The sequence below is a fragment of the Lithobates pipiens genome, unplaced genomic scaffold (assembly GCF_037356315.1).
Source record: "Lithobates pipiens isolate NorthernLeopardFrog02 unplaced genomic scaffold, aLitPip1_a1.2 Scaffold_13, whole genome shotgun sequence".
Classification (NCBI taxonomy): Eukaryota; Metazoa; Chordata; class Amphibia; order Anura; family Ranidae; genus Lithobates; species Lithobates pipiens.
The window spans coordinates 543,940,136-543,961,881 of record NW_027507718.1 but is presented as its reverse complement, the minus strand read 5'-3'; the positions used below and the strand labels follow the sequence as shown (position 1 = coordinate 543,961,881).

Below are 21,746 nucleotides of genomic sequence, written 5' to 3'. Positions count from 1 at the left end.
ATCAGCAAATCTTATCTCAAGGACGGTTCCAGGTCCCGAAAGTGAACACCAACACAACGAAAAACACCAACACGACGAACACCAACAACAACAAGACGAAAAACACCGACAAGACGAAAAACACCGACAAGACGAAAACACCAACACCAACAACAAGACGAAAACACCAACACCAACAACAAGACGAAAACACCAACACCAACAACAAGACGAAAACACCAACACCAACAACAACAACAAGACGAAAACACCAACACCAACAACAAGACGAAAACACCAACACCAACAACAAGACGAAAACACCAACACCAACAACAACAACAAGACGAAAACACCAACATCAACAACAAGACGAAAACACCAACATCAACAACAAGACGAAAAACACCAACACCAACAACAAGACGAAAAACACCAACACCAACAACAAGACGAAAAACACCAACACCAACAACAAGACGAAAAACACCAACACCAACACCAAGACGAAAAACACCAACACCAACACCAAGACGAAAAACACCAACACCAACAACAAGACGAAAAACACCAACACCAACAACAAGACGAAAAACACCAACAAGACGAAAAACACCAACAAGACCACCAACAAGACGAAAACATCAACAAGACCACCAACAAGACGAAAACACCAACAAGACCAACAAGACCAACACCAACAAGACCAACACCAACAAGACCAACACCAACAAGACCAACACCAACAAGACCAACACCAACAAGACCAACACCAACAAGACCAACACCAACAAGACCAACACCAACAACAACAAGACCAACAACAACAAGACCAACAACAACAAGACCAACACCAATAAGACGAAGCAGATGTCTAGGCTTAAAGCCATTATTGAGAAAAGAAATCTAGAATGAAACCAAAAAGTTTTGGCAATGCTACCTTAAGGGCCAAATTTGGTCTCCCATTTCCTTCTACAGCATTTTCAGTTTTGATCGCACCCAGTGACCCTGGAAAATAGATGAAAGTACCACTTAGCATGGCAAATGGCTGGGTAGGGGGGAGTGGGCCTGAGGTCTTGCCGGGGGCTTAACAGATATGAAAGGGATGGGAAGTCCCCCAGGGTCTTGAGTAGAGGCCCAACAACAGGCAAAGTTTTCCCACCTGTCACACTTGCTTCAAAAACCTATCGAAACCTACCTGAATCTGCCATGTTGTGGCCCTAAAATGCCAGGACAGGACAGTACAAATACACCCCTCGTTGGAAAGTATATATCTCTGTGGTGCCTGTTCTGGTAGTTCACTGGTGTTTGGAAACTGCTATCTCTGTACTCTGCACCAACCCAACCCATGACCACTTAAGGACCCACGGGGTGATGGGCGCGAGTGGCAGCATTCATGTCACAAGAAATTGACATGGGCATTGCAGTCTGGACCCTTCTATACTACAGGGCAGAATAAAGACCTGGGATCTCGTGCGTCAGCTGACCAGAGTTTTACGCAAAAGCGAAGCATTTAGGTACATACATTAAAAAAAAAAAAAACATATATATGATATCGACATATAGGATTTAAAGCCTATATAACTATATATATATAACTATATATATATAACTATATATATATAACTATATATATATATATATATATATATATAATATATATATATATAATATATATATATCTATATATAAATCTCTTTATTCTATTTTTTTTTTCCCTTATTAAAAACAGGAAGGGTGAAGAAGTAAAAAGTATTTTAGGGAAAAGGTATTTTTTGTTCCTTCTCGAGATGAGCAATAAAAACACGAATGTTGACCTCCAGAAGGTTTTATCCCCTTCATGACTAGGACTTTTTTTTTTTGCCATTTTTGGCACTGCGCTACTTTAAAATTGGCAATTGTGCAGTCATGCAACACTGTACCCAAATTACATTTTTATAATATATATTTTTTTCCTATTTTTTTTCTCTCTTTTTGGTGCCATTTGATCACCACTGGGTTTTATTTTATTTTTTTTGCTATATAAACAAATATACCGAAAAAACTGTGAAAAAAAACTTTTTTTTTTTTCAGTTTTGAATAACAAATAATCTTTCTTCATAAAATTTAGGCCAAAATGTATTCTGCTACATTTCTTTGGTAAAAAGAACCCAAAAATCAGTGTATTATCTAGTCTTTAAGTACACAAAATATGGTAGAGATATATAGATATAGATAGAGAGATCTATAGATATAGATAGAGAGATAGAGAGATATATATAGATATAGATAGAGAGATATATAGATATATATAGATATAGATAGAGAGATATATAGATATAGATAGAGAGATAGATAGATATAGATAGATATAGATAGAGAGATATATAGATAGAGAGATATATAGATATAGATAGAGAGATAGAGAGATATATATAGATATAGATAGAGAGATAGAGAGATATATATAGATATAGATAGAGAGATATATAGATATAGATAGAGAGATAGATAGATATAGATAGATATAGATAGAGAGATATATAGATAGAGAGATATATAGATATAGATAGAGAGATATATATATATATATATAAAAAAAAAAAAATCGATCAATCATGATGCACTGACATTCTAGATTGTAAGCACTAATGATCAGGGCCCACTCTGAATTGAATTGTATTGTAACTGTACAGTTGGTGCTACATAAATACTGTATTATAATAATACTGACGGCCCATCTCTCCATTTCTTGAGGCCCCCGAAATGTCAGGACAGTAAAAATACTCCCCAAAACGACCCGCTTTTGGAAAGTACAAAAATAAAAATAAAATAAAAAAACCCTCGCCATGCCTCTTAAATACCTTGAAGTTTTAGTTTGCTTTTTTTTTTTCTGTTTTTATTTTATTTTTTTACTTTTACTGTCTCCAGTGCAGTACAGTGTCATCATATGAGTGGTGGTGATCAGGGATACTGACTGGCTACAGTATGTGTAGTAAAAAAAAAAAAAAAAAAAAAAAAAAAGAAATCAGGGTTTTTTTCTTACATCATTATTGCTTATAACACTGTTATAAGCAATAGGCTACAGCTAAAATCACATGGCACAAGCTGCAGGCATTGGCCCAGGTACCGTGTGATAGCTGTGGGTCAATCACAGCATCTCAATAGTAAGCAAATCAGTCAAGAATGGAAGCCATTCATGACTGTTTTGTTTACATTGTAACCATGTGATGGCTATGACCAATCATAGCCATCACATGATACACCGGGTGGGTACCAATAACCATGATCTGGTGGACACAGCAGTCACAGGTTCATGCCTCAGCGACATACCAGTACGTTGCCGAGCCTGCTGCTTCCACCTGCTAGCAACAGATCTACTGTTAGTGGGCGGTAGGTGGTTAAGCAGAAATTAATGTAGACAGGTTGGCAACCCCCCCATTCTACCTCTCACCTACTACAAAGTTGCATTTACGGTGATTACTGTGGAAGAGGAGACTGAGGGAATGCACACTGCCCAATTTCTACCGATTGCACCTCCCAGACCTGGACACTTTCCTGAAGCTCAAGCACTGCTGTGACTGGGGGGGTGAATGAAAAAAAAAAAAGAAAAGTTAGAGAGCGACATGCAGTCTTCCCTGGGATGGAAAGGGAGCGTACCTGATAAGGTCCCAGATACAAGAGCTTATGACGACGACATCGGGCTTGGGTCCTTCTTTGAAGTCAGCCAACACACTCTCTACGTATTCCGAATATGCCCGAGTCAAGAAGTAGAACCTTATGAGGTGGTGGCCGGTACGGTACTGACGGACTTCGCGGTAGGTTACTCCATTGTGCATGTCGGAGAGCTTCCCTCCTTCAACCAGAGTGTCATTGGCAAAGGTAATCTCCCCCTGAAAAGAAAAATAAATGGACTTTCAGAAAATTGTAAACAGATTGTGTCCTGACCAAATCACAGCACGCAACCCCGACCCTACACAACCGTTCAATAAAAGGGATTGGAGAGACATTACACACGAGGAACTTAAGGGGGCCAAGCATAATAAAGAAAAAAAAAAAAGAAGAAAAAAAATAAAAAGCCTAGGGGCCACTAGCACATAAAAATCCAGATCTTTTATGGACTCTCTCAACTTACTCCTGACTGCTAGATCAGCTCCTCAACTTTTTTTTCCAGAGAGGATCCCTTGAAATATCTTTTCAGTCTCAGGAAACCCCTGCCAAGAATCTACAACTAGTGTGATGGTCAGTGGGAAGAATGGTCCTTACACTTGTGGTCAGTGGGAAGAATGGTCCTTACACTTGTGGTCAGTGGGAAGAATGGTCCTTACACTTGTGGTCATTGGGAAGAATGGTCCTCACACTTGTGGTCATTGGGAAGAATGGTCCTTACACTTGTGGCCATTGGGAAGAATGGTCCTTACACTTGTGGTCAGTGGGAAGAATGGTCCTTACACTTGTGGTCAGTGGGAAGAATGGTCCTCACACTTGTGGTCAGTGGGAAGAATGGTCCTTACACTTGTGGTCAGTGGGAAGAATGGTCCTCACACTTGTGGTCAGTGGGAAGAATGGTCCTCACACTTGTGGTCAGTGGGAAGAATGGTCCTCACACTTGTGGTCAGTGGGAAGAATGGTCCTCACACTTGTGGTCAGTGGGAAGAATGGTCCTTACACTTGTGGTCATTGGGAAGAATGGTCCTCACACTTGTGGTCAGTGGGAAGAATGGTCCTTACACTTGTGGTCATTGGGAAGAAGGGTCCTTACACTTGTGGTCATTGGGAAGAATGGTCCTTACACTTGTGGTCATTGGGAAGAATGGTCCTTACACTTGTGGTCATTGGGAAGAATGGTCCTCACACTTGTGGTCATTGGGAAGAATGGTCCTCACACTTGTGGTCATTGGGAAGAATGGTCCTTACACTTGTGGTCAGTGGGAAGAATGGTCCTTACACTTGTGGTCAGTGGGAAGAATGGTCCTTACACTTGTGGTCATTGGGAAGAAGGGTCCTTACACTTGTGGTCATTGGGAAGAATGGTCCTTACACTTGTGGTCATTGGGAAGAATGGTCCTCACACTTGTGGTCATTGGGAAGAATGGTCCTTACACTTGTGGTCATTGGGAAGAATGGTCCTTACACTTGTGGTCATTGGGAAGAATTACCCCCTTACAGATAGCTAAAAAGATCAATGGTGTCAGTGGGAACTTATCTGAGAGGCAGAAATTACTCACTGTTCAAGAAACCCCTAGCAAACTCTGGAGGAACCCTGGGGTTCCATGGAACCACATGCTAGATTAAGCCCCTTGTTGCAGGGCTTTGACTAGATCCAACCTCAGATGCAGGAACCTCAGATCTTCAACTCCTGTAGTCCCAGGTCCTCAAACCACAAGTAATCACACTACAATCCAGTCACTAAGGAATAGCGTCTCTGACATCCGATGATCCCCGAAAAAGGTTTCTTCTTTCAAAGGTTATCCTTTGAAAGCGTTGGGTTGCAGGAACCTGGTAGCAGGATCACGGTATGACCAAGTGGTTTACCCTTAGTGATCTCCATAATGAAAGTTTCTCCTTTCGAAAGTTATCCTCTGAAAGTGTTGGATTGAAGGAAACTGGTATCGGGACCACAGGACGACCAAAAGGTTAATCTTTAGTGATCCCCATGATGGATTCTCCTTTTGAAGGTTATCCTTTGAAAGCGTTGGGTTGAAGGAACCTGTTAGCAGGATCAGCCCATAATGTAGGTTTCTCCTTTTTTGAAGGTTCTTCTTTGAAAGCGTTGGACTGAAGGAACCTTCTAAGCCCCTGTACACACGGTCGGAGATTCTGCCAACCAAATCCGTCGGATTTTGTCCGTCAGATTTAGTCTGACAGATTGTGTCCGAAACTGTTGCATACACACGGTCGGACTAAGTTGTTGAAAAATCGGATCTTTCAGAACGTGATGACGTAATTTTGTTACGATGGGACTACATTCAGGCTAGTAGCCAATAGCTTTGATGTAGGAATTTGATCTGAGCATGCGTGGCACTTTGTCCGATCAAAATTCTCTACACATGATCGGATTACGTCCGACCAGCCCAGTTGGTCGGGAAATATTTCCAACATGTTGGAAAATTGGGTCAGACGGAGATTCGGATGGAATCAGTCTGATGCAGACCACACACAGTCGGATTATCTGACGACACGGTCCGATAAGACGCATTCCGACGGATACTCCGACCGTGTGTACGCGGCTTTACAGGATCATGGGACGACCAAGAGGTTTACCCTTAACCACTTCCCGCCCGGCCTATAGCAGACTGACGGCCGGGAAGTGGTTCTGCTATCCTGACTGGGCGTCGTATGATGTCCAGCAGGATAACATGCCGGCGTGTGCCCACTGTGGCACTCAGCGCACCGTGTCAGTCTGACAAGCTGCATCTCCAATCGTGATAAGGAGAATCTGTCAGGCTTCTTAGCACGTGAGCAGCTGTGACCAATCACAGCTGATCATCGCGTGAACCAGGAAGTGCCGGTAAACGTCTTTCCTCGCTTCACGCTGACAGGAAGTGCCGATCAGCATCTCCCCCTGTCGGGGAGGGGGGGGGGGTCTGTGCTGATAATCAGCATATTGATTATCAGAACAGCCCGATTAGATTGCCAATCCGTGCCCCAATAATAAAGTCTGCCGGTGCCCACCACAGTGCCACCCATCAATTCTACATATCAGTACCAACTCATCAGTGCCCCTCAGTGCAACATATCCGTGCTGCCTATTGGTGCCCATCAGTGCCGCCTATTGGTGCCCATCAGTTCTGCATCTCAGTGCCGCCTATTGGTGCCCATCAGTTCTGCATCTCAGTGCCACATTATCAGTGCCCATCAGTGAAGGGGAAAAAAAATAAACTTATGACAAACTAAGGAAAAAAAAAAAAGATTTTTTTAGTTTGTTTAGCAAAAAATAAAAACCCCAGAGGCGATTAAATACCACCAAAAGAAAGCTCTATTTGTGGGAAGTAAATCTTAAAAAATTAGTTTGGGTACAGTGTAGCATGACCGCGCAATTGTCATTCAAATTGTGACAGAGCTGAAAGCTGTCCTGGGCAGGAAGGGGCAAACGTGCCTGGTATTGAAGTGGTTAATGATCCCCATAATGAAGGCTTCTCTTATTTGAAGGTTATCCTTTGAAAAAAGTGTTGGGTTGAACAAACCTGGTAGCGGGATCATGGGACGATCGAGAGGTTTACCCTCAACTGACCCCCAAGTGGAGCTGGCTCCTTACAAGAAACCAACATGGGGCCATTTTTCCTAAGGGTTATGCTTTGTAAATGATATGACTGCATGTGAAGTACATTTGATTGCTTTATTTATTCTATTATATTCTATTTTATAAAGAAAGTGGGCCATTGCCATTATCCAGGACCACAAGCCTTGACCCTCGAGGAGAAATGCCACTCACCAGGAGAAATTATAAAAAGATTATTTTAATGAAAAACCTGTACACAGTGCTGAGGCATGGGGTAGGCATGGGGTAGGCAGAAGGGGCAGCTGCCCCGGGGGCAGTTATGTGACGGAGGGTGCACACGCTCATCATTACGTATTAAGGTCCATAAAAATTCCTATGCTGGCAAGCGGTGTGCTGCAGCCCACAGATCCAATAAGGTCTCCGTCCAGTCTTTAGAGGTTACCTCAGGTTAGCAAGAGGCTGTATCTGCTCTACCTTCCGAGTCCAACCTTGTTTCACCTCTACCATGCCCCACCATAAAAACCCACTTTGATCTTTGACATTTAAGGGCGGCACAGTGGTGTAGTGGTTGGCACTCTCACCTAGCAGTAAGAAGGGTCGCTGGTTCAAATCCCAACCACGACACTACCTGCCTTGAGCTTGCATGTTCTCCCTGTGCCTGTGTGGGTTTCCTCCGGGTACTCTGGAGGGAGTTTGCTGCACTGAAAGCAAAGGGGCCGAATAATTTTGCACGCCCCACTTTTCAGTTTTTTTATTTTCTAAAAAAGTTTCAAAAATCCAATAGATTTCGTTCCACTTCACAATTGTGTCCCACTTGTTGGTGATTCTATAATTAATTCTATAATCTATAATATAATCTATAATTATAATTTTATATCTTTATGTTTGAAACCTGAAATGTGGCAAAAGGTTGAAAAGTTCAAGGGGGCCCGAATACTTTCGCAAGGCACTGTACCTGTAAGGACTAGTTCATATGGGCAGCACAGTGGTGTAGTGGTTAGCACTCTCACCGCTGGTTCAAATCCCAACCACGACACTACCTGCCTGGAGTTTGCATGTTCTCCCTGTGCCTGTGTGGGTTTCCTCCAGGTACTCCGGTTTCCTCCCACACTCCAAAGACATGCAGGAAGGTAAATTGGCTTCTGTTCAAAATTGGCCCTAGGTTGTGAATGGGGACCTTGGATTGTGGGCTCCTTGAGGGTAGGGACCAACATGAGTGTGCAATGTACAGGGATGGGGACAATTGTAGACGCTCACTCAGGTTGAACTGGATGGACTGGTGTCTTTATTCAACCTAACGATGAAACTATCTGGCAGGGCCTGTGCTGGCGATCAAGGATAATGCTAAAGTACTATAAAAAAAAAGAAAGAGTTTTGGTTTGCTGCACAAGGAGAACGTGGTTTTCTTCAGCTCAGTGGAGAAAAAGTGGTGGAAGCCCCCTTGAGTCCATGCAGCCAGCCAACGGCACTGACTGGAAGGAGAAGGTATGGAGAGAGGAAGGGGAGACCATACTGGAGAAAACCAATACGAGGCAAGGACAGCTTGTAAGTCTTCAGACAACATCTGTGCAAGCTGGACAGCAAGGTGGTTACTTGTGGCTGGAGGATCCGAGACCATAAAAGTGAGTTAGGCGTGGAGAACCATCAAACGGCATTATATGTTGAAGTTATTAGGGGGAAAGAAGCACCTACAATGTAGGAATGACTGAACACTGGAAGATACTAAATAAAAAAATAAAAATAAAAAAAAAAATCTAAAAAAAATAAATAAAATCCCATAAAGGAGTACAGCGCCTTGCGAAAGTATTCGGCCCCCTTGAACTTTTCAACCTTTTGCCACATTTCAGGCTTCAAACATAAAGATATAAAATTTTTATTTTTTTGTGAAGAATCACCAACAAGTGGGACACGATTGTGAAGTGGAACGAAATCTATTGGATTTTTGAAACTTTTTTAAACTAATAAAAAAAATGAAAAGTGGGGCGTGCAAAATGATTGGTCCCCCCTTGCGTTAATACTTTGTAGAGCCACCTTTTTGCTGCGATTACAGCTGCAAGTCGCTTGGGGTGTCTCTATCAGTTTTGCACATCGAGAGACTGAAATTCTTGCCCATTCTTCCTTGCAAAACAGCTGGAGCTCAGTGAGGTTGGATGGAGAGCGTTTGTGAACAGCAGTTTTCAGCTCTTTCCACAGATTCTCGATTGGATTCAGGTCTGGACTTTGACTTGGCCATTCTAACACCTGGATACGTTTATTTGTGAAGCATTCCTTTGTAGAGTTTGCTGTATGTTTGGGATCATTGTCTTGTTGGAAGATAAATCTCCGTCCGAGTTTCAGGTCTTTTGCAGACTCCAACAGGTTTTCATCCAGAATGGTCCTGTATTTGGCTGCATCCATCTTCCCCTCAATTTTAACCATCTTCCCTGTCCCTGCTGAAGAAAAGCAGGCCCAAACCATGATGCTGCCACCACCATGTGTGACAGTGGGGATGGTGTGTTGAGGGTGATGAGCTGTGTTGCTTTTACGCCAAACATATCGTTTTGCATTGTGGGCAAAAAGTTTGATTTTGGTTTCATCTGACCAGAGCACCTTCTTCCACATGTTTGGTGTGTCTCCCAGGTGGCTTGTGGCAAACTTTAGACGAGACTTTTTATGGATATCTTTGAGAAATGGCTTTCTTCTTGCCACTCTTCCATAAAGGGCAGATTTGTGCAGTGTACGACTGATTGTTGTCCTATGGACAGACTCTCCCACCTCAGCTGTAGTTCTCTGCAGTTCATCCAGAGTGATCATGGGCCTCTTGGCTACATCTCTGATCAGTCTTCTCCTTGTCTGAGCTGAAAGTTTAGAGGGACGGCCAGGTCTTGGTAGATTTGCAGTGGTCTGATACTCCTTCCATTTCAAAATGATCGCTTGCACAGTGCTCCTTGGGATGTTTAAAGCTTGGGAAATATTTTTGTATCCAAATCCGGCTTTAAACTGCTCCACAACAGTATTACGGACCTGCCTGGTGTGTTCCTTGGTCTTCATGATGCTCTCTGTGCTTTCAACAGAACCCTGAGACTATCACAGAGCAGGTGTATTTATACAGAGACTTGATTACACACAGGTGGATTCTATTTATCACCATCAGTCATTTAGGACAACATTGGATCATTCAGAGATCCTCGCTGAACTTCTGGAGGGAGTTTGCTGCACTGAAAGTAAAGGGGCCGAATAATTTTGCACGTACCACTTTTCAGTTTTTTATTTGCTAAAAAAGTTTAAAATATCCAATAGATTTCGTTCCACTTCACAATTGTGTCCCACTTGTTGGTGATTCTATAATTAATTCTATAATCTATAATATAATCTATAATTATAATTTTATATCTTTATGTTTGAAACCTGAAATGTGGCAAAAGGTTGAAAAGTTCAAGGGGGCCGAATACTTTCGCAAGGCACTGTACCTGTAAGGACTAGTTCATATGGGCAGCACAGTGGTGTAGTGGTTAGCACTCTCACCGCTGGTTCAAATCCCAACCACGACACTACCTGCCTGGAGTTTGCATGTTCTCCCTGTGCCTGTGTGGGTTTCCTCCAGGTACTCCGGTTTCCTCCCACACTCCAAAGACATGCAGGTAGGTTAATTGGCTTCTGTCCAAAAATTGGCCCTAGTATATGAATGGGGACCTTGGATTGTGGGCTCCTTGAGGGTAGGGAGTGATGCGAGTGTGTAATGTACAGGGATAGGGACAATTGTAGACGCTCACTGAGGTTGAACTGGATGGACTGGTGTCTTTATTCAACCTAGCTAACTATGAAACTATATGGTGGGTCGTGTTTACCAGAATGGTGCTCCTTTAATCTCCAAGCATGCAGTCCCATTGCCATTGATTAGGACACAGCCACTGTTCCCCGATGAGACACTGAAGGTGCACAGCATCCAAGATGTGTTCGGGGCCAACCACCCACCCAACGTCACATTGGGGGAGCAGCGGCTGGGTCCGTGCAGCCGCTGCTTCCCAACTGACAACAATGGAGCTGCCATCATGGGAGATTTAAGGAACACCTGTGCATTTCCACACAGATAGACACGGCCCTCCAAGTTATGTACGCCCCATGTGAAGGAGGCCTTAAAAAAGGAAGAAAATACCGGTGTGATCTCACCTTGTTTCGGAGCTCGAATTCCGTTAGATAAGAGTTATTCTGCAGCAGTCTCACAAGATCTTTGTAGACGGATCTTTGAACTGAAAACAAATATTTTTAGTCACTTACTGTCCGGGACAATTTTTTGACAACAAAATAAAATAAATAATAAAATTTAGAAAAAACACACCCCCCCCAAAAAAGTAGGCTTTCTGAAAGCTGAAGCCCTGGAGAATAAAACGGTGGCTTTTGCAATTTATGTCACATTTGCGCAGCCGATTATCAAAAACGCAAAATTTTAGTGCGCACAAATGCAATATAAAAAAAACGCAAAGTTGTTTTGCTAAAATTTAAGTCTGTAGGTGACGTCACCACCCAGGCTCTGCAGCCGTTGCTGTCCATCTCTGCTCTACAAAGAAGCCTGGCTTCTGGGGAGATCATGTGAACGCACTGGAGCAACCCCCCCCAACGTTATCAATCAACAGTGTTTTATTTTTAAAATCAAAAATCACAACAGAAACCAAAAAGACCCTGATCAAAAGTTTACATACCCTGGTGATTTTGGCCTGATAACATGCACACAAGTTGATACAAAGGGGATTGAATGGCTATTAAAAAGGTAACCCTCCTCACCTGTGATCTGTTTGCTTGTAATTAGTCTGTGTGTATAAAAGGTCAATGAGTTTCTGGACTCCTGACAGACCCTTGCATCTTTCATCCAGTGCCGCACTGACGTTTCTGGATTCTGAGTCATGGGGAACGCAAAAGAATTGTCAAAAGGATCTGCGCAAAAAGGTAGCTGAAGTGTATAAAAACAGGAAAAGGGATATAAAAAGATATCCAAGGAATTGAATTGAGTAAGAGCAGCAACGCCCGGAGTGGATGTAACAAACATATATATTGTTTAGAAGCATTCTGGAGGAACTGGATAGGATGGGACAGCGCCGTGCTTGATATATTTGCTTTTTTGTAAGGAATTGAGAATGCCAATCAGCAGTGTTCAAACTCTAATCAAGAAGTGGAAAATGAGGGGGTTCTGTTGAAACCAAACTACCACGGTCAGGTAGACCAACTAAAATTTCAGCCACAACTGCCAGGAAAATTGTTCGGGATGCAAAAAAAAAAAAAAAAAAACACAAATAACTTCAGGTGAAATACAGGACTCTCTGAAAACATGTGGTGTGGCTGTTTCAATAGGAGGCACTTGAAGAAAGATGGGCTGCATGGCCGAGTCGCCAGAAGAAAGCCATCACTACGCAAATGCCACAAAGTATCCGGCTTACAATACACCAAACAGCACAGAAACAAGCCTCAAACCTTCTGGCACAAAGTCATTTGGAGAGACGAGACCAAAATTGAGCTTTTTGGCCACAACCAAAAACGCTACATTTGGAGAGGAGTCAACAAGGACTATGATGAAAGGTCCACCATCCCTACTGTGAAACACGGAGGTGGATCGCTGATGTTTTGGGGATGTGTGAGCTACAAAGGCCACAGGAAATTTGGTCAAAAAAAATTGTTGGCAAGATGAATGCAGAATGTTATCCAAAAATACTGGAAGAACATTTGCATTCATCAGCCAGGAAGATGCGCATGGGACATTCCAACATGGCGATGATCGAAAAAAAATCACGAGGCAAAGTCGACCTGTCATTGGCTACAGCAGAATAAAGTGAAGGTTTCTGGATATCTCAATATCATTGACCCGATCTCAAAAACGCGCCGTTCATGCAAGACAGCCCAAGAATTTCCAGGAACTGGAAGCTTTTTGCCAAAAGGAATGGGCAGCTTTACCATCTGAGAAGATAAAGAGCCTCATCCACAAATACCGCAAAAGACTTCAAGCTGTTATTGATAGTAAAGGGGGCAATACACGGTATTAAGAACTGGGGGTGTGTAAACTTTTGATCAGGATCATTTAGGTAGTTTCTGTTGTGATTAGGATTTTAAAAAAAAAAGAGTAAATCACAGTTGATTGATAATAAATGGCTTCAGCCAAACACTGACCATGAGTGAAAGAAAACGTTTTGTGTTATTCATATTCTCTGAAAAATGGCCTGTAAGCTCAAAAAGGACTTTTCATGGACTGGCGTTATATTTAAAACATCCACTAGGCCGCGCCACTACCCCAAGTATTTTTCTTGTAAGGCTCTGTTCACACCTGGGTGTTTGTATTGCAGGCGAATTCCAAACGCTTTGTCAAATGACTAAAATCGCACAATTGTAACTTCAGAGGTAAATTTCAATGGCATCTAAAAAAAACGGTTCTTACCGCGATTGTCACGTGACAAAAATCGCACTGCAATTCGCATGACGCGAAGCCCGTCTCCCAAAAGAAGCTCCTTTGTGCAGAACAAGGTTGTGGATTGCAGAGCGATTTGTCACGTGACAATCGCAGGCAGAATCGCACCACGTTTTTAGGGGCCATTGAAACGAATGGGATTTCGCCTGTTGAGCTTCGAGCTACAAAGCCCCCCAGGTGTGAGCGGGGCCAAGGCTGGGGGGTCTCCTCCCTCATCAGCTCTGCTGTCTGCCACCAGTTACAAGATATTCCCCACCTCCGATCACAGCTGTGCTGAAGTGATAACATATCAGTATTTATTGTGATTGCTGCCTTTACCATCGGTATGAAGATCACTGCACAGCAGCGTCCCCTTTAAATATGCAATGCCTGTGTATACAGATCAACGGTGATGCTCTCTGTAATGAATTGCAGGAGCAAAGGGGGAGGGCGGGGGAAGGAAGGAGAGCAGGAGCGGGGGGGGGGGGGGGGGGGGCGACAGGCTGCAGGAGCAAGCGTGGGGGAGGGGGGGGCGACAGGCTGCAGGAGCAAGTGTGGGGGAGGGGGGGGCGACAGGCTGCAGGAGCAAGCGTGGGGGAGGGGGGGGCGACAGGCTGCAGGAGCAAGCGTGGGGGAGGGGGGGGGCGACAGGCTGCAGGAGCAAGCGTGGGGGAGGGGGGGGGCGACAGGCTGCAGGAGCAAGCGTGGGGGAGGGGGGGGGCGACAGGCTGCAGGAGCAAGCGTGGGGGAGGGGGGGGCGACAGGCTGCAGGAGCAAGCAGGGGGTGGGGCGACAGGCTGCAGGAGCAAGCAGGGGGTGGGGCGACAGGCTGCAGGAGCAAGCAGGGGGTGGGGCGACAGGCTGCAGGAGCAAGCAGGGGGTGGGGCGACAGGCTGCAGGAGCAAGCAGGGGGTGGGGCGACAGGCTGCAGGAGCAAGCAGGGGGTGGGGTGACAGGAGCAAGAGGGGGGGCGACAGGCTGCAGGAGCAATTGGGGGGTGGGGCAGACTGCAAGAGCAAGCAGGGGGGTGGGGGGGAGACTGAAGGAGCAAGCGGGGGGGCAGACTGCAGGAGAAAGTGGGGGGGGTGGTGGGGGTGTAGACTGCAGGAGCAAGCGGGCGGGGGGGGGGGCGACAGACTGCAGGAGCACGTAGGGGGGCAGAAAGGAGGAGCAAGCGGGGGGGGGGAGCGACAGACTGCAGGAGCAAGCAAAAAAAAGGGAAAAAGCACCCCGCCCCCCCCCCCCCCACAACACACCCAAAAAAAAAAAAAAAAAAAAAAAAAAAAAAAAAAAAAAAACCACCAACTCAAAGAACACACAAAAAAGAAAAACAAAAAGCACAGCAAAGAAAAAAAATAAAATAATTTTTTTTTTTAAATGAAAAAATAAAAAATACACCAAAATACACAAACAAAAAAAAAATTAAAAAAGCAAAAGCAAAAAAATAAATAAAACCAAAAATAAACTAAAATGTATTTTTTTCTACAACATATGGACAGGTCACGGGGGGTAAAGTGATTACGGCTTCACCCCACTTTGCCACGCAAACGGTTTCTCTTCCTTCAGTAAAGGAACCTCAGACAGTTGCTATTCTGGACACCCATCAAGGTCTGACCCGTGCCGGGTGATCATCATCATCATCATCATCATCATCATCATACTCACTGGAGTCTCCCAGGACGGCCACATACTTGTTGTGAAGAAGTCGCTTGACGTCGTCAGAGCTGAAGTACCCCATGGCTCCGTGTGGTCATGCGGTCACTGCAGAGAGAGAGAGAGGCAAAGCTTAGCGTGTGAGCGCAGGATAGGCAAGGTGAAATGCGTAGACGGTGGACGGTATCGGGGGACTCATCGGGGTACAGAGGATACAAACAGTTGTGATCGGTGTCTAGACCTCAGTACTGCCTACTTCCCGATACAGAAACCCAACTGTCACTTCCTCTCTCTACAGCGGAGGGTGAAACCGCACAAACTCTGATGTAACTCCAGCTGTTACTGTCAACTTTATGTGAAAGCAAAACAAACTCAGGCCAAGTTTTGGAAAGCGTAGCGTCCGACCCCAGTCATATCGTACCTTCTAAAATAGTACCGATTCCCTGCAGTCTTGTAGGCTTAGCCCAACCCCAATACCAGATCACATTCCTCTTCATACTGTGGGGTGACAACACGAAATAGAGGCCGTTTCTGGTGTCACCTTTTTCGAGGCATCACCCTTTGAAGACACCACAACCAACATCCTTTGAAACCGTCCCAGCCCTTCACCCCGGACCCCTCCAGGACGAGCATGAAAACTCCATTGCCTTACAAAATTGCCCAATTCTGCCAAACTGGAAATCCATATACGTGCTAAACGGAGGTAGAGTTGGCCTTAAAAAGGAAAAATAAAAAAATTCTTCCAGGTGGACTCTTTTTGGCGCAGTCCAGTGACTTTGAATATACTGAGCCAGAGAGATTACAAGGAGAGACCAGCATTTTAAAGTTGCCAATGGGCGGCTTTAACCTCTCAACAACCGCACTAAAGCCAAATAAGGGCTACAGCACATTGCTGGGAGGGAGTCTACGAACTTCCTCCCATGATCCCGCACGTGTGCATGAGGAGTAATCGGTGATCGATGTGTCCTTCGGATCACAGCCAATCACAGCGTAAACAGGATTTGCCGGTTATCGGAAATCCTCGCCTCACGCTAATGGCGTGTGAAGAGAGGAGATCCGATAAGCAGCAATCCCCACGGGGGACATCTACACTGGTCACCAGGCTACTGATCAGGGAAGCCTCGCCGGGGCCAAGCCTCGCCAGCGCCAAGACTCGTCAGCGCCGCATCGCCAAGACTCCGTCAGGATCGTCAGCACCGCATCACCAAGACTCGTCAGGGCCAAGACTCGTCAGGATCGTCAGCACCGCATCACCAAGACTCGTCAGGGCCAAGACTCGTCAGGATCGTCAGCACCGCATCACCAAGACTCGTCAGGGCCAAGACTCGTCAGTATCGTCAGCACCGCATCACCAAGACTCGTCAGGGCCAAGACTCGTCAGTATCGTCAGCACCGCATCACCAAGACTCGTCAGGGCCAAGACTCGTCAGTATCGTCAGCACCGCATCACCAAGACTCGTCAGGGCCAAGACTCGTCAGTATCGTCAGCACCGCATCACCAAGACTCGTCAGGGCCAAGACTCGTCAGCACCGCATCACCAAGACTCGTCAGGGCCAAGACTCGTCAGGATCGTCAGCACCGCATCACCAAGACTCGTCAGGGCCAAGACTCGTCAGGGCCAAGACTCGTCAGGGCCAAGACTCGTCAGGATCGTCAGCACCGCATCACCAAGACTCGTCAGGGCCAAGACTCGTCAGGATCGTCAGCACCGCATCACCAAGACTCGTCAGGGCCAAGACTCGTCAGGATCGTCAGCACCGCATCACCAAGACTCGTCAGGGCCAAGACTCGTCAGGATCGTCAGCACCGCATCACCAAGACTCGTCAGGGCCAAGACTCGTCAGGATCGTCAGCACCGCATCACCAAGACTCGTCAGGGCCAAGACTCGTCAGGATCGTCAGCACCGCATCACCAAGACTCGTCAGGGCCAAGACTCGTCAGGGCCAAGACTCGTCAGGGCCAAGACTCGTCAGGGCCAAGACTCGTCAGGGCCAAGACTCGTCAGGGCCAAGACTCGTCAGGGCCAAGACTCGTCAGGATCGTCAGCACCGCATCACCAAGACTCGTCAGGGCCAAGACTCGTCAGGATCGTCAGCACCGCATCACCAAGACTCGTCAGGGCCAAGACTCGTCAGGGCCAAGACTCGTCAGGGCCAAGACTCGTCAGGGCCAAGACTCGTCAGGGCCAAGACTCGTCAGGGCCAAGACTCGTCAGGATCGTCAGCACCGCATCGCCAAGACTCGTCAGGATCGTCAGCACCGCATCGCCAAGACTCGTCAGGATCGTCAGCACCGCATCGCCAAGACTCGTCAGGATCGTCAGCACCGCATCGCCAAGACTCGTCAGGATCGTCAGCACCGCATCGCCAAGACTCGTCAGGATCGTCAGCACCGCATCGCCAAGACTCGTCAGGATCGTCAGCACCGCATCGCCAAGACTCGTCAGGATCGTCAGCACCGCATCGCCAAGACTCGTCAGGGCCAAGACTCGTCAGGGCCAAGACTCGTCAGGATCGTCAGCACCGCATCACCAAGACTCGTCAGGGCCAAGACTCGTCAGGGCCAAGACTCGTCAGGGCCAAGACTCGTCAGGGCCAAGACTCGTCAGGGCCAAGACTCGTCAGGATCGTCAGCACCGCATCGCCAAGACTCGTCAGGATCGTCAGCACCGCATCGCCAAGACTCGTCAGGATCGTCAGCACCGCATCGCCAAGACTCGTCAGGATCGTCAGCACCGCATCGCCAAGACTCGTCAGGATCGTCAGCACCGCATCGCCAAGACTCGTCAGGATCGTCAGCACCGCATCGCCAAGACTCGTCAGGATCGTCAGCACCGCATCGCCAAGACTCGTCAGGATCGTCAGCACCGCATCGCCAAGACTCGTCAGGATCGTCAGCACCGCATCGCCAAGACTCGTCAGGGCCAAGACTCGTCAGGGCCAAGACTCGTCAGGGCCAAGACTCGTCAGGGCCAAGACTCGTCAGGGCCAAGACTCGTCAGGGCCAAGACTCGTCAGGATCGTCAGCACCGCATCACCAAGACTCCGTCAGGGCCAAGACTCCTCAGGATCGTCAGCGCCGCAGTGGCAAGATTCACCAGCGCCAAGACTCGCCAGAATCGCCAGTGGCAAGACTCGCCAGGGCCAAGACTCGCCAGAATCGTCAGCTCCAAGACTCGTCAGCGCCGCATCACCAAGACTCGCCAGGGCCAAGACTTGCCAGGATCATCAGCGCCGCAGTAGCAAGATTTCACCAGCGCCAAGACTCGCCAGGGCTGCATTGCCAAGACACATCAGCTTCAAGGACTCATCAGCGCGCAGCCCAGACGTCTCATCAGCGCGCAGCCCCGACGTCTCATCAGCGCGCAGCCCCGACGTCTCATCAGCGCGCAGCCCCGACGTCTCATCAGCGCGCAGCCCCGACGTCTCATCAGCGCGCAGCCCCGACGTTCTCATCAGCGCGCAGCCCCGACGTCTCATCAGCGCGCAGCCCCGACGTCTCATCAGCGCGCAGCCCCGACGTCTCATCAGCGCGCAGCCCCGACGTCTCATCAGCGCGCAGCCCCGACGTCTCATCAGCGCGCAGCCCCGACGTCTCATCAGCGTCCATCAGTGCTGCCTAATCAGCTCAAGAAAAATTACTTATTTACTAAAACAGGAAGAGAAAACTCAAGAATAACTTTGTTCCGTTCTCATCTCCTCCCTGTGGCCTTGGTCACCGTGTGACCGGGTCACCTTCACGTGAACCTAAACATTGTCCACCACAGGTCTGCCGGTGTTCTGGCAGATAGTGTCCTGCCATCATATAGTGTCCGCCCCGTACTGCGCATGCGCAGTACGGGGCAGAAGAAGCTTTGGAGAATCTCCGAAGCTGAACGGCACCTGCGCCGTGAGTGGAAGTGGTAGCCCCACCATCCAAGCGGACATAGGGTTGTGAAAATTAGAGGGCCCCTCGCGGGCGAGCTTCGCTTGCCACATTTCGGGCTGTGCTCGGCTCTTTCATATTCTAACTCTATGTCCACTTGGATGGTGGGGATAGAACCTGGACTCGCAGCGCAGGCGCCGTCCATCCTCGGCTATTTTCGGAATCTGTGTGTGCTGTGTACTGAGCATGTGCAGTACACAGCAGACACTATCCGATGGGGGACCATATATGATAGGACACCGGTCAGTGGAGAGGGCGAGGAGCCTGTACTAAGGCACACCTAAACCTAAAATGTAATATATTGCAGCCTACCAGTCCTTGGAGGACTCCAGACGCCTGCATTAGCTTTCTTTTTCAGCCTTCACAACCAATTAAAAAAAAAAAAAAAAAAATCTCCCAACATGAGACTTCTTGTTAAGGTGCAAGCATTGGACGACTTCCCCCCCCCCCCCTCCATTGTATTCCAATGGCTCTAGTTAACACCATACAGTCAGTTTCCAGTGTGTGTGTGTACTGTGCGGGGTCTGTGTGCTGTGGCGGAGGGAAGGGGTCACCCGTGCGCTGTGTGGGGGGGGGGGAACCGTGTGCTGTGTGCGCGTGCTGTGCGGGCGGGGGTTCCATGTGCTGTGGTCATCAGTGTGCTGTGTGGGGGGTGTCAGTGTGTTGTGGAGGGGCCTGTGGGCTGTGTTCATGGGCTGCTGTGCTCGGGGGGGGGGGGGGGGGGGGGGGGGGGTGGGAGGGAAGAGACCAAAAAAAAAAAAAAATTTTTAAAAAGCCTTCATTGAGCAGAGCTTCCTGCTGCATACGACCCGTTCAAGTGGTTCAGTCTCTTAGGCTCGGATCACACTGCGTTGCGAGAAGCCTGCGAGATCGGTTTGCACAGCGCAAACTGTCAGTTCGGACACGAATCGGATCGCATTGGGTGTGATCCCCCATGTGAGCGGATTCTGGTGCACACCAAAATAAAAAATATAAAAAGGGGGTCCTGTGCAACTTTGGTCTGAACGCACAGACAGCGCATGCGATTTGCTTTGCAATGTGAATCACATGCAATAGCACACTGGTGTGAACCGGGACTGAGGGGGTTAAAACAGGCAGGAGGCAAAAGAGCACCTCCTCCCCGCCTGTCACATGCCCTCCAAAAAGCGACCCGCCGCCGATTGTTCTTCAGAGCAAAAAATGGCATATAATGCAATCTGTCAAAAAACAAAAAACACACACACACAAACAGACAGCACACACAAACAGCACCCACACACACACACACACAAACAGACAGCACCCACACACACACACACACAAACAGACAGCACCCACACACACACACACACAAACAGACAGCACCCACACACACACACAGCACCCACACACACACACACACAAACAGACAGCACCCACACACACAAACAGCACCCACACACACACACAAACAGACAGCACCCACACACACACACAAACAGACAGCACCCACACACACAAACAGCACCCACACACACACACAAACAGACAGCACCCACACACACACACAAACAGACAGCACCCACACACACACACACACAGACAGCACCCACACACACACACACAGACAGCACCCACACACACACACACAGACAGCACCCACACACACACACACAGACAGCACCCACACACACACACACAGACAGCACCCACACACACACACACACAGACAGCACCCACACACACACACACACAGACAGCACCCACACACACACACACAGACAGCACCCACACACACACACACACACACGCACCCACACACACACAGCACCCACACACACACAGCACCCACACACACACAGCACCCACACACACACACACACACACAAACAGACAGCACCCACACACACACACACACACAGCACCCACACACACAAACAGACAGCACCCACACACACAAACAGACAGCACCCACACACAACACACACACACACACAAACAGACAGCACCCACACACACACACACAGACAGCACCCACACACACAAACAGACAGCACCCACACAAACAGACAGCACACACACAAACAGACAGCACACACACAAACAGACAGCACACACACAAACAGACAGCACACACACACACAAACAAACAGACAGCACACACAGACAGCACACACACAAACAGACAGCACCCACACACACACACACACACAAACAGACAGCACCCACACACACACACAAACAAACAGACAGCACCCACACACACACACAAACAAACAGACAGCACCCACACACACACACAAACAAACAGACAGCACCCACACACACACACAAACAAACAGACAGCACACACACAAACAGACAGCACACACACACACAAACAGACAGCACCCACACACACACACACACACAAACAAACAGACAGCACACACACAAACAGACAGCACACACACAAACAGACAGCACACACACAAACAGACAGCACACACACACACAGACAGCACCCACACACACAGACAGCACCCACACACAGACAGCACCCACACACAGACAGCACCCACACACAGACAGCACCCACACACAGACAGCACCCACACACAGACACAGCACCCACACACAG

At 47.5% G+C, this 21,746-nt stretch overlaps 1 protein-coding gene across 4 annotated transcripts in view; it reads right to left on the bottom strand.

Moving 5' to 3' along the window:
• Positions 1 to 21,746, bottom strand: part of LOC143975794 (PC-esterase domain-containing protein 1A-like) — a gene marked incomplete at its 3' end in the record, with an annotated part of 66,269 nt that overhangs the window by 37,041 nt on the left and 7,482 nt on the right. For 3 of the 4 annotated variants that reach the window (XM_077478328.1, XM_077478329.1, XM_077478330.1), the window contains 3 exon segments: positions 3,619 to 3,851; positions 11,330 to 11,409; positions 15,255 to 15,350. In XM_077478328.1, coding sequence (XP_077334454.1) covers positions 3,619 to 3,851; positions 11,330 to 11,409; positions 15,255 to 15,327 — 386 coding nt within the window. 4 annotated transcript variants of the gene reach the window in all.